The 14,429-nt window shown below is 37.2% G+C and overlaps 1 protein-coding gene across 1 annotated transcript in view; it reads right to left on the bottom strand.

The window, feature by feature from the left end:
• The window catches only part of Gclm (glutamate-cysteine ligase modifier subunit), a 262,266-nt gene extending 248,061 nt beyond the window's left edge, over positions 1-14,205 (bottom strand). Inside the window, exon 1 of the mRNA XM_048814418.1 lies at positions 13,818-14,205. Within this exon, the coding sequence (XP_048670375.1) occupies positions 13,818-13,946 (129 nt within the window). The 5' untranslated portion in view covers positions 13,947-14,205. The remainder of the gene's footprint in view (positions 1-13,817) is intronic.
• Positions 14,206-14,429: the final 224 nt, after the last annotated feature.

Below are 14,429 nucleotides of genomic sequence, written 5' to 3'. Positions count from 1 at the left end.
GATACCAGATTTTAAACTATACTACAGAGCAATAGTAACAAAAACAGCATGGTAATGGTACCAAAACAGGCGGGTGGACCAATGGTACAGAATAGAGGACACAGAGACCAATCCACAAAATTACAACTACCTTATATTAGACAAAGGTGCCAAAAGCATGCAATGGAGAAAGGATAGCATCTTCAACAAATGGTGCTGGGAAAACTGGAAATCCATATGCAACAAAATGAATCTGAATCCCTTTCTCTCGCCATGCACAAAAGTTAACTCAAAATGGATCAAGGAGCTTGATATCAAAACAGAGACTCTGTGTCTGATAGAAGAAAAAGTTGGCTCCAATCTACATACTGTGGGGTCGGGCTCCAAATTCCTTAATAGGACACCCATAGCACAAGAGTTAAAAACAGAATCAATAAATGGGACTTATTCAAACTAAAAAGTTTTTTCTCAGCAAAGGAAACAATAAGAGAGGTAAATAGGGAGCCTACATCCTGGGAACAAATTTTTACTCCTCACACTTCAGATAGAGCCCTAATATCCAGAGTATACTAAGAATTCAAAAAATTAAACAATAAGAAAACAAATAACCCAATCAATAAATGGGCCAAAGACCTGAACAGACACTTCTCAGAGGAGGACATACAATCAATCAACAAGTACATGAAAAATTTTTAATAGCTTTTAAAGTTCCTTTAGTCAATATTCTTTGGTTAATTCCAAATTATTTATTTATTATTTATTCTGATTTGTTATATATGACAATGAAATGTATTACAATTCATATTACATATATAGAGCACAATTTTCATATCTCTGATTGTACACAAAGTATATTCACACCATTAGTATCTTCATACCTGTACTTACGGTAATGATGTCCATCGCATTCCACCATCATTTCTAACCCCATGCCCCCTACCTTCCCCTCCCACTTCTTTGCCCTATCTAGAGTTCAACTATTCTTCCCATGTTCCCCTTCCCTACCCTATTATGAAACAGCTTGATGCTGGCTGTTTTAATGAATCAGGTGGTTAGTATGTGCCCAATACTGTTAAAATACTTCATGAACTAGATTTCATGAAGTCTTTTAAAGTCATGTTTGTTGAGATATAATTTATATATGGTATAATTTGCCCTATTGAGTTTTGTAGTTAAATAAATTCTGAAAACACAAATATAAAAAATTATAACATATAAACATGGATATATAGAACTACAGTGAAGATACAGAATATGCTACCTTGTTCTCCTTTATGTCTCTTTTTAAACAAACAGAGAAATTAATTTTGATATATTTTCATTTAACCCAATAGATTACCAACATAATTTTCAAAGAAAATAACTGTTGGTAAGTTAGTTCATGTTCATTTTGTTTGTCCTAGTAATTCTTTGGAATCTAATGTCTACTGAACACGTCGCATACTTCAATTCAGACTAGACACATTTCAAATACTCAGTAGCCTCATGTAACCATTGGCTGCCATATCAGCTCCTTTTTCCATCTTTAACCTTTTGGTGAGACACAGCTATAGGCTGCATGATAAGTCCCCTTGTTATGTAGTTTCTTGCTGAGTTCATTAAGAAAGGCACACCAAAGAGATAAATTTAGAATATACAAGAGTAGAGTGAAGTGTTTTATTTCTCCCTATAAGACTCTATTAGACTGTGAGTTGGTTTCTACATGCTTTTGGTGGGAATAACTTCAGTTACATCACCTTATCCTACAAGTTTTTCATAATGGCTTTCTCTTCTTTCATCTCCTATCTCTCCAAGTTTATGGAATGTAATGCTAAAACTTTTAAAGAAAATATTTGTGTAACTTTGTGAAGAGAAATGGAAAACAAAAAATTCAAAATAAACAAAAATATGAAAAATTAGATGATATTGTAGTTAAAATTTTTATGTGTCAATATTTATTCAAAAGGGTTGAAAGAGACATGAATTGTATTACTGGTCATTTTTGTTTATTTTGGGTATTTAGCTTTTCTTGGTTTCTCCCTTGGTTGGCTTTTCCTTTATTGTAGTTCTTCCTTTTGCAGATTTTCATTTGTTCCTCATGGAATATTTTGCTAAGTAGTGCAGGCTTTCTTGTTGTAAATTCTTTTAGCTTTTGTTCGTCATGGAAGGTTTTTAGTTCATTGTCAAATTTGAAGCTTAATTTTGCTGGATATTAGATTCTTGGTTGGCATCCATTAACTTTTAGAGCTTGGTATATGTTGTTCCAGGATCTCCTGGCTTTGAGAGTCTGGGTTGAAAAATCTGCTGAGATCCGAATTGGTCTTCCCTTATAGGTAATCTGATTTTTCTCTCTTGTGGCCTTTAAAATTCTATCATTATTCTGAATGCCAGGCATTTTCATTATAATGTGTCTTGATGTAGATCTGTTGTAATTTTGTATATTTAGTGTCCTGAAGGCCTCTTGTATTTGATTTTCCAGCTCATTCTTCATGCTTGGGAATTTTTCTGCTATTATTTCATTGAAGAGATTGTACATTCCTTTGGTTTAAATCGCTGAACCTTCCTCTATCCCAATAAATCTTAAATTTGGTCTTTTGATGGCATCCCATAATTCTTGGATATTTTGTTCATGGTTTCTTACTATCTTCACTATAAGGTCAACTTTATTTTCAAAATTGTATATTTTGTCTTCATTGTCTGAGGTCCTGACTTCCACATGATCTAGTCTGTTGGTAATGCTATCGAATTTTTTAATTGGCTTATTGTTTCTTTAATTTCAAGGATTTCCGTTTGTTTGTTTTTCAGTATCTCCATCTCTTTCTTGAAGCAATCTCTTGCAACCTGTATTTGTTCTCTTATCTCACTGTTGGAGTGATCAATTTTTGCCTGTATCTGCTCACTTAGGTTGTCTTTAATTCCCAAGTCATTTTAGTTATGTATATTCTGAACTCCTTCTCTGACATTTCATCTACTGTGCTATTTATGGATTCTACTGTTGTAGTATCTTGGTTTGTTTGGGGCACTTTCCTCCCTTGTTTTTTCACAATGTCTATGAGTCTTCCTCTCTTGCACTGTATTACAGCTTCTGCCCTATTGTCTTATAGTGTCCCTATAGGTTACCAATCCCTCACTTTTAAGAGAAAGATCAATATTACAGCACTCACTGTACCCAATGTGCAGCCATATGTCAGTTAGCTTCTATTTTTTACATTTACAGTTTTGTCCCTATAATCAGAAATGATGAGTTCAGTTATCTTCTACCATGTAGTCAATAGGTTTGTGTAATGGTTTACAGTTTCTAACATTTGAAAACTTTCTCGGCAACACACCCTGATGCATTCTTCAAGAAAAGTAAAATTCTTATATAGGGAGGCATTATTGCCAGATATCTGCTTTATGAACAAGGTGGCTCGCTCATTTACTTACCACCATAATAGTAAAGAAAATAAATAAAACACATACCACCTTCTACAAAAAGACCAGAATGTGCTCCCAACCTTCTTAACCCCCTTATTTCATTACACACATGAATGTGTCTTATGTGTGTGGTTTATTATCATGCTGGAAGTGAATGGGAAATTAAAAATACACAGCAAACAAAGTAGCCTTCAAAACTTCAAGGCAGAATCATCTAAGTTGGATCAGTGACTCCTGGTATACACTAGAGATAACCAGCAATTCTGCACAGGAAGGACCCTTTACCTTCTGTGCTAATTAAAGTTACTATTTACCTTCAAACTCACATATAAACATCACTTCTTCCAAAATGCCTTTTCATTTCCTCCAGTGAAAATTATCATCCCTGTACTTTTCCACTGGGGATTCCTCATACTTCTATCACTTTATGCCTTGGGCTCTAGTTTTTGGTTATTGTATACTGCCACTCAATAAATGGAAAGGTTCTACAGGGACTCTATCTAGCATAAAGTGAGATCCTGCTAAATTTTCAGAGTGAATGCTGAATAAATTATCATGTACAGAAATCAAAATCTTTCCAGGATACCCTTTGGGAATCATCTTTGTTCAATGGTAGTACTAACCCACTGGGACCAAGAGCACTTTTAAAAGCCCACATTCTTGGTCAAGGGCTTTCACAGCTGGGAAGTGAAGGTGCTGATAACTGAGATGGTTGTTCTATTTTATGGAGGTGGAGGGAGCTGCAGTGACCATACATTCACTGAATAGTGATTTCTTCATCTCAGCCAAAGTTTGATATCCTGCCAACTTGGGGACTGAAACTTTTCTGTCTGGGCCTATCTTGCTTTCTTTAAATTCATTCTTAAAAGTCTTATCAAAATCATGAGACCAGAGCTATATGTATTGTAAACCTAATGAGGCTTAAGTGTCACAGTTTCTCACTTGTACAGTTTTTAACAGTAAGGAAGCATTTTTAAGTAGGCAAACTGCCTAAAGAAATCACTGGGGAAAAAAAAGGATCTAAATCTCTAAGATATACATCTATAATGAGCTGTGATTTATTTACCTATCCTTAATACTCACCTTGCATCTAATTTTGAATTCTTTTTCATGAAGAGAGAGACCCCTACTCCCAAACTCAATAAGGAGAAGTTAATCCAAAGAGGAAAAGATAGACATAGAACAAAAAGCTGTCTGCTGTTTTGAAATGGTCTTGAAATGTTCACAAAACACCCAACACACCTCCCTTCCCCCAGAAGATCCAAAGAACTCAGTGGAAGTCAAAGATCCAAATGACTCAGTGTGGACCCCCATCCTTGGTCTCTAAGAGAGTGATAGTCGTGAAAATGAGATAAACCAGGCACCCATCTAACTCAAAACAAGGAGAGTCCTGGTCTACTTGGTTTCCACAGAAGCTGGGCTGCCTCTGGAAAAGGAGATTTTATCATTGACAGTGTCCTGGGACATCCAGGGCAACAAACTCACTGGGTCATGTTCTCCTTATAGCAGCTGCAATTTCCCAGCTTATCAATTCCAATTTTGCAAAGCACATGACTTACCCTAGGATCACAGTTGGGAAAAGGTGAAAGAAAACAGAAGGGACAGTAACAAGGGAAGGACAGAGAAGGATAACAATGCTAACCATGCAACAGAGGGGGCAGAAAGAAAGGGAAGAAGGGTGTCCCTGCACCTTTAGGCCCCCTTCCCCACCCAAAGTAGTAAACAACCACGGCCTAGACGAGGTTAAGTGTGTTAAGAAAAAGTAAATATGGAACACGGGATGTTAGTTTCTTTACCTAGGTACCAGTCACAGTGAAATTCCAGGAAACATCACCAAACTTCCAAAAAAGATCCCAATGGGAAAGATGGATGTGAAGATCCTCCCACTCATTGGGCTTATAGGTGTACAGCACTGCTTCCAGCTCACTTTTAAATTAAAAGGATTATTTTATTCATCTCCTCTGACTTGTGTTTAATTTTATATCAGGGAAATAAATGTTAAGCATGAAAATTGCATTACTGAAATAATAACTTTTCTGAAAGTCCAAAATTCTTGGTGTACAATAAATTTATAAAGTGCCTCTCCAAAAGAAAAACCATTTTGTGTCTACTGCATAAGTCCAGCATCTTAAGTTATTCAACAAGTATCAGAAAAATCCATCATTTAAAAGAAATTACTTGTGTTTTTTAGTATTTTATTATTGTCTCTAGTATTTTTCCTTCTCAAAAGGAAATTCACATCCTCTATAGTTTGCTTTTGAGTCACCCATTCTGTGTAGCCTTAGATTAAATATTCCTAAAATCTTGTTCACGTGTTCTCTTCAAAGTGTCTGGTTCTAGACTGAATGATCTTTAATCTGCAGTGGTGACATAAACCATATTGTTAATTTTGTAGTTTAGGTAATCTACTTTTCATACAGAACATGGGTTTGCTAGTAAAACATTTGACAAGGTCTGGAGATCTGGAGTTTTTGTTGTTTGGATATTTTTGTTGTTGTTTGTTTATTTGTTTGTTTGTTTTGGTTGTCTAAGGGAGTTCTACGGACAAGAGGCCAAGGATACTACTGTTAGAGTCTGTAAACAAGTCAAAATAACACCTGGCATTTTGCCAGGGGAATGTTAAAGTTCGTAAACAAGTCTGGATGGTGCCTGGCAAAATGTCAGAGGGAGTGGTTTGAGAAGTAACAAAAACAAGCCATTAAGTGTGGAGATTCCTGATTGGTTGACTGATGTATCTAGTTTATGCTAATTAGATAAGCTGTGTGGAATGTATAAATACTGCTCCTGTCCTGCAATAAACGGCTCCTACTCCTGCTGTATCAACGTTCACAAGTTGTTCCTCACCCCCCGGTTATTTTGCCGCAGCCGGACTACGGCATACTACTTAACAGCCTACATGCACAGGAGAGCCTCTATCCTTAACAAAGAATTATCAGCCCCAAATGGTTAACAGTGTCAAAAGGTTAAGAGACCTATTTTAAATCTAACTACTTTGTAAGCTTTAGGACAGAGAAACATGAAATTATGCCACATGATGCATAAAAACGTGGACTGTGGGCCACTCTATTTGACAAACAACACATTTCTTCAACAAATTAAGCTGCAAGAAAACAGGTGGAACAACAAATCTCTAGATTTAAAAAAATCCTTAAAAGATATATCAAGTGCAAGAATTAATAAAACCAGGCTTACCCTTCCACTGTAGTCAACAATAGAAACCTGCACAAAATAAATGTTGTTTTCAAATACTGAAATACACACAGCACAGGATTGTAATTCCTGAGAGAGAGAATCATAAGTAAACGAGGGCAGCCTTACAATCTCCCCAACTTTCTGCTTACCTACAGACCAAAAACAGAAAGGGGGAAGCCAGGCAGAGTGTGCAGTCTTGCTAAGAGATAGAGATCATAGTTCCAGGAAAATGGGGTGGTTAGGGATCATAGTTCCAGGAAACTGGGGTGGTTAGACACCATAGAACAGACACCAGAGAAGGAGAATGTGGAAGGAGGAAGGGATCCAGAGATTCACATAGGGAATTCCTTAATTCTCATGCTGAATATCAAGATATACACATGTGTAGGCCAAAACTCCAAAATGATGGGCAAAGAATTTTAAGGGGGCTATATCTGTACAATTCCCAGGTTCCCTGAAGACCCGGGAGATCTATGAGTTCTCATTTGCCAGTGCACAGTAACCCATTGAATACCTACCCAAGCGGAGATCTCAGAAAAACATGCCCTGTAGTACATCTAACCCAGCTGTAATGAAAACCACCCCAGTCAAGTTTCAAAACAAGCACATTTCTTTAAAAGGTGGTTTAAAACATGTACAGTAATGATGTGCTGTGGCATTCGAAACATATACAGAAGTAAAATGCATGAAAATGGTGTAAAGAAGGAGAAAATGAAAATACACAGGAAGCTTCCTATATGTGAAATAGCAAAGTATTATTCAAAGATATATTATAATAATTTAAAAACATAAGTTAAAATTTCCAGCAGTACAATTAATAAGTAAGCATAAATAGAATTTCAAAATCCTAATCCAAAGATAGCAGCACAAGAAAAAGAAGCCAATAGTAGATGGAACAAATGAGAAACAGCAAAGTGGCAGCCTTAAACCAAATCATGTCAATAATTAAATGCACTTTAAATTCCCCTATAAAAGGCAGATATTCTCAGATTGAGTAAAATAATAAGAACTGACTACCTCCTGCATATAAAAAATAGACTTGAAATATGAAGACACATGAAAGCAAAACAACAGAAAAACAGAAAAAGATATGCCACACAAACACTAATCATAAGAAAGCTAAAGTGGCTCTGTTATATCAGATAATAAATTTTGCCAAGCATGAAAATTAACATTTCATAATAATAAATGAGTCATTTCACCCTAAAGTCGTATGGATACTAAGAAGATATGCACCTAAAAATAGAGGTCCAGGATATATATAAGGCAAAATCTGACAGAAATATAAGGGAAAACAGAAGAATCCCAAATTTTTACTTCAAATAGTAACAATTCTCTCAGTAATTAAAACAAAAGTGACAAAAGATTATTAGGGATACAGAAGATTTAACAATACTATCCCTATTTGACCTGACAGACATTCACAGAAAATACTACCAAACAATGGCATTCTTTTCAAATGCATATGGAATGTTCACTAAAAGAGACCACATGGAGGACCATAAAACAAGTATTCATAAATTTAAGAGGACTGAAATCAGTATATGTTCTTTGACCCAAACAAAATTAAATTAAAAATCAATAAATGAAAGATGCCTATGGAATCCACAAATATTTGGAAATTATAAAACATCCTTTAAATAATACATGGGTCAAATTCCCACAAGGGAAATTTTAAAATATTCTAAACTGAATGAAAAAAAAAAACACATTTCAAAATATGGAAATTTTTACAATAAAAACTATGGTTAGAGAAACATAGTTTTAGATGCTTCATTTTAAAAAGGAAGAGTCTGGGGCTGGGGAAGGACCTCAGTGGTAAAGCACATGTGGCATGCTCAAGGACCTGGGTTCAGTCTCTAGTATGGCAAAAACAAACAAACAAACAATTTTTAAAAGGAAGGGCCTAAACCAGTAATTCCAAGCTTTCCAGAAAGTCTCTCTGCTCATCCCTGTTGGACAGCTGCATCTTCTTGTCTCATGCAGTGCTGCTACATCCCTGTGATATGGTAGTCAAGGTGTAAATAAATGGATGTGGCCATACTGGGCACCTCTCTACCAGGTCTGTTTTGAACTTTGGCAAAATGGATGTTGTTGCCAGAAGCGACCCCTTCATTGACCTCAATTGCATGCCTACCTGGTTCCAGTATGAATCCACTCATGGCAAGTTCAATGACACAGTCAAGGCTGAGAACAGGAAGCTTGTCATCAATGGAAAGTCCACCTCCATTTTCAAGACCAAGAACCTGCCAACATCAAATGGGTTGATGATGCTAAGTATGTTGTAAATGTCTACTGTTATCTTCACTACCATGGAGAACCTAGAAAACAGAGAAAATTACATCCAAAGTAAAAAGAAATAACGATAAAGACATAAATCAATGTAACCAAAAAGCTAGTTGTTTGAAAAGATCAATTCAATTGATAAATATCTACCTAGATTGTATGCTTAGTCTTGTAATCACCAACATTTTTCAACAATTTTTTCCCTGAGTGCAATGTTCTAAAAAAAGCAACGGCCATTCTAATGCATTATAATGAATAATTTATAAGGATAATGATTAAAAAATGTTATTATATATCAGTAAGAAACATTAATTTACATGACAAGATTTAACAAAGCAAACAGTGAGGCCTTTCCCATGATTCACAAGCACATTACATTACCTCGTACATACCAGGAATTCAGTTACAAGTCAGGCATACATAGGGTAAATGGTCATTTCAGAGAAGCAGAAATCAAAGACATTACTCAATGTCTGCATAGTAGCTATAGAGTTATAAATCTGCAGTATGCACAAGAGAACAAGTGTTTCCAGCACATGTTCTCTTTCACACTTTTAAAGGAGTTTGGATTTCAGGGTGGTTACAGACAGGTACTCTTATATTAACATTTATGATAATAGTCATATATTGACATTTAATGAAATATAGTTCCTTATTGTTCACTTTAGAACTGGATCAGCATGCCATCTCAGCAATTCAGCCACAAGGGGTTTGATGGCTCATTGCCTATTTGACTTCTCTCCCAAACTTAGGAAGTTAACTGCCTGCTTACTTCACTGCCCTTTTGATCTGCAGGATTTCTGCAGTCATTTTCCACTTACCCTGACCAAATCTGACTGATTGGGATTTCTACTCATTCAAGGTCTTTTCAATACAATCTTTTTAAAAAAATTTTGTTTATTTATTTTTATGTGGTGCTGAGGATCAAACCCAGGGCCTCACAAGTGCTAGACGAGCGCTTTACCACTGAGCCACAATCCCAGCCCCTAATACAATCTTAGAGCTGCAAAGGGAATACATTTTAAAACTGTTAATCAAACTCTATTCACTCACCCTACATCTACAACAAGAATACATAATTTGGTAAATTAATTAGGAAAAAAAGACATCAATAGAATTTATCACGCAAACCTAAAGTTTAATTCTACAAGGTTTTTGTTGCCTTCAACAGATAAATTCAGACTTGTTTTCATTCGACTCTTAATTCTCATTCTTGACCCAAAGCAAGTCTAATTATTTTTACATTGTTTTTGTACCAATGAAACTTTAAACTTCTAAAACTTAGAAGCATTCATAAAGAAACAAAAAATAAGAATAAGGTTATAGGGCTGGGGTTATAGGCTCAGTGGTAGAGCACTTGCCTCACATGCGTGAGGCACTGGGTTCGATCCTCAGCACCACATAAAAATAAACAAAGATATTGTATCTATATACAACTAAAAAATATTTTAGAACAAAAAATTAACAAAAACTTGTAAAAAATAAGATTATAAACAGAAGAACTTGGATTTAAGCCAGAGAAACTAAAATTCTTATTAACCATTATGCTACATTCCTTGAAGACAAGCAACAGAATAAGTGTGGCTAGAGGAACTTCTACATCAAAATCACCTGTGGAATTTATTATAAAGACTCAAACTTTCGAGCTCAATCCTAGACGTGATGAACTCTCTCCAAGAGCATCCAGGCATCACAAGTAATTACTATGTACTCTTAAGTCTGAGACTCACAGGACAGCTGTACCTTACAGAAGTCAATGTGCATAATGATAGTCCATGAGTCATTTCCTAACACCTCAGTATACCTCTAAATTGTCTTGAATGTTTTCTTGGATAAACAAATATTATTTATCCAATATGCTATCCACAATAGCATGTTGTAAATTCATTAAGGAGTTTATTCCATTTATATCTCTTATGTCAAAGTATTTCAAACTTACTTGACAATGGTCCTAAGTAAGACGTATATTCACTTAGGGAGTGAAAGAAGACCTACCTCCATATGAAGGAACAAAAGATTCACAAAACAATATTTATGCTCACTACATGCCAGTACTCTAGTGGCTTTTATTCTATTAATTTAAAAAAATACGCTGTTCTATGACTCACTAAACTGATTTGTGACCACTAATTGGCTAACACCAGCAGTTTGAAATCACTCTTAAAAGATAACAAAGGTTACAGTACTTTACATTCTTTAGGGAATCAACCAAAAAAAAAAAAAAAAAGAAAGAAATGAGCAATGAGAGCAAGCCCCTGAACTGCAAAAGCACTTTTTGAACAGGGACAACAGAGACTAAACTTCTAAACAATAATTGCTTATGATGAAAACTGACACAACACTTTACCAATTCTTAATATTAATAATCACAAGGGAAAACCGGTTATTAATTTAACAGCCACTTATGTTAGGATTTATAACCCACAACAATAATTTATGTGCTATCCAAAATAACTTACTTGAATTCAAGTTACAAAATCTATATCTTTATGCAAAATGTATTTCTAATCAACTTGAGGTCAGTAGATAAAAATTAATTAATAATCTTTCCAGATAAATCAGTAACTGTTGAGGAAACAGGACTGATGGAGTTAACTATTTGATCAGGACTGCTTTGGCTCAAATTGCAGGAGAATTCTAAGAAATTTTTCTCTGGATGATTTCACATTCAAGGCTTTCCTGATGAATTCTTCAACTCAGAAAGATATTTCCAGAGTATACATCCCTTTTCTGAAACCATCTCTTTAATTAATCTTGGTTTCTGCAAATTTCAGGATAAATTATAGAAAAGTCTAAAGTTATAATCATATAAGAAATTCATTGACTATATCACAAACTGATGTTTATTGTAAGTTACATGCTATCTATATTGACTGAATATTAGCCTTATACCTTTTTGTTTCCTGCTTTCTTCATCATCACATATACAGTATCACTAAAGATAACTATCACCACAATGTAGTCTATATTAAATCTGGAATGGCTTAAGAATTTTAAAAATACCACAACTCAACTGATCAAATACTCAACAACGGAAAGGTCAAAACTATCTTACAATGACCCATTTAAAAATAATATTTAGCCCTAGTTTTGATCCTCAGCACTGTCATAAATACAATTTGTAAAATATTTGATTTCATAAAACTCTAGTGAAACACAAAACTATGGGAAAAGATCATAGAATCAAAAAAGCATTAGAACTAGAAAAGACCTTTTAAGAATTAAACACTATCAAATATGTATATTTTCAATAATGAATGATTTTTTTCACTTTCTTTAATCTCTTCAATGAGGTTGAGCTGTTTCAAGGGGGTACATATCAATTTGGAGCACTCCATGTAAAATTCTTCACATAGAAATAAAACATGCCTAATTAGATTGTTATAGTTTCCCTACAATATGCTGCTATTTCTTCACATTTTCCTCAAATGTTTTAGGATCTTTAGTTTTGTCCTACTCTGACGAGGTACCCCAAATAAAACACTAAGACCAGAATTAATCTTCTGAACAATGTTTTTCAGAAAACTGCATGCATCAGCGCACACTGTCCCAGTGTAGTTCAGTGGTTGAGCCCTTGCATAGCATGTGTGAGACCCTGAGTTCCATCCCCAGCATTGTGTTAAAAAAAAAATTAAAAACAAGATAGAAAAAAATCAAGATGGCTCAGTATACAAGAGTTAACATCTTTTTTGTGAGATCTCTGTTTCAGATATATTGATACACAGATATAAATATAAAATTATGAATGCATGAGTAAAATACATTTCTTACCATTTGGAGTAAAAAAACTTTGAAAGCCACTACTCTACAATATGTTATAATGAGAGAGAAAATTTCACCCAATATTATCAAAATACATGCAGATCTTCCAGCTACACTGATCATCACTATCAGTGATGAAAGAAATTAAGGCTTTTATGTACCAAATATAGAAATAACTTATCTTTCAGAGAAAAAGTCAAAGTGAGTGGTTTAAACAAAACTGGAACCCAAACACAGAATAGGGTAGGGATTCAGGTGCATATTAAAGTGAGTTTTCTGCCTCCTGAAAGGTGCTGGTTCCCCACACATACCAACTGCTACTTCCCCTATGGTCTGTGGATAACAGCTCTCATATAAACATAGCTAAAACTGACTCTGAACAGCTGATAACGTCATAACCTGACAGTTTAGGCAATTGGTTCTTTTAATCAAGATTTCTCTTTCTGATGGTTATATGGAGCATTTTCATATATAATCTCTTAATTCTCACAACAACCTGATGAAGAAGGTGGCACCCAACTTTGAAGCTTCTTTCCCAAAGTCGCATGGCTCCTAAAGTTTTTGTTTTATTATTTTTACATTTAACCAACACATCATAAAGTCACAGATACACTGGGATTTTTCAAGTACAAAAATTATTCCGTGTCACCAATTACCTGTGCAGTCAATGGCTCAGGAACAATCAGCAACAAAGGGGTAACAAGTGCATACTTCCAGATTAACATCTGCCACCTCCAACTAACTGGTGATCAGTCTTCGGGAAAATAAAATGCGGCAGATTTGCTTCACAGCAATAATATCAACATGACCAAAGTTAAGCGTACTGTGAATAGTATTTCATTTACCAAAGGTTAATCTTTGGAATAATCCTTTCGAAAGGAAAAGTTGGGGAAGGGAGGAAGAGATCGGGAGTGGCACCCGGCCACGTACTAGCGCTCCCCGACTCCCCAGAGGGATCCAGTGCGTCTCAGAGTTCTGCTATCCGCCTCGAGCAGTGGCAGAGGTGGCACTGGGTGTGCAGCTGCAATCGCTAAATGTTTAGGATTCTCGGCCCCGACAGTAGGATGGTACGAGAGGTGGCGCCAACCCCGGCCGCAGCTCCCCACCCCCGGCGCCCAGGCGCGCCCTCCCTCCTCACCTGCCCTGGTCCGCAGCCTGCCCCAGAATCTGGGTCTGCGCGGACGCTGCTCGCCGGCCCTCACCTCCTCGCTGTGCGTGGAAGGGCACTTCCTCCGCAGGCGGCCCCAGCTCCTCAGCAGGTTCCCGGTCTGCAGGTGCAGGGTGCGGGCCCGCGCCAGAAGCGCCCCGGCCGCGCGCCTGTCGGTGCCCATGGAAGCGGCCACCCGAGGGGCCAGGCGGGACACGGTTTCCGAGGCCACAGGGGAGAGCGCGAGACTTCCGACCCCGCGTGGCGGGAGCCCGAAGTGCGTTCCGGCGGGAGGAGGCCAGACGGCGGCAGAGCGGCGGCCTGGAGGGAGGTGCTGAAACTGAGGCTGAGGCTGGGGTCCGGCTGCTGAGTCTCTGGCTTCTGCCGCAGCCGCAGAAGAGTTGACTCTAAACTGAGGAAGCTGTTTCCCCGACTCGATTAAGCAGAAATCCCGACGGGGCAAAGCGCTTCCTAACGGTTACTAGTCTCGCGGCGAGCAGCAGGTGGGACAGGGGGCGCGAATCGAGTGCGGGACTTCGGCCTGCGGGTGACTGGCCCCGGGCCTGCGGTGGCCGTGACGGCGGGTGGGCGCACAAGCGGAAAGCGGTGCGGGTGGCAGCGCAGCACGCGCTAGGTGTCCCCCTGCCGGTGACAGCACTGCTCCCCC

Source organism: Marmota marmota, unplaced genomic scaffold, assembly GCF_001458135.2.
Source record: "Marmota marmota marmota unplaced genomic scaffold, marMar, whole genome shotgun sequence".
In the NCBI taxonomy this organism is placed as follows: Eukaryota; Metazoa; Chordata; class Mammalia; order Rodentia; family Sciuridae; genus Marmota; species Marmota marmota.
The sequence above is the reverse complement of the archived record's forward strand: the minus strand, read 5'-3'. Positions and strand labels throughout refer to the sequence as shown.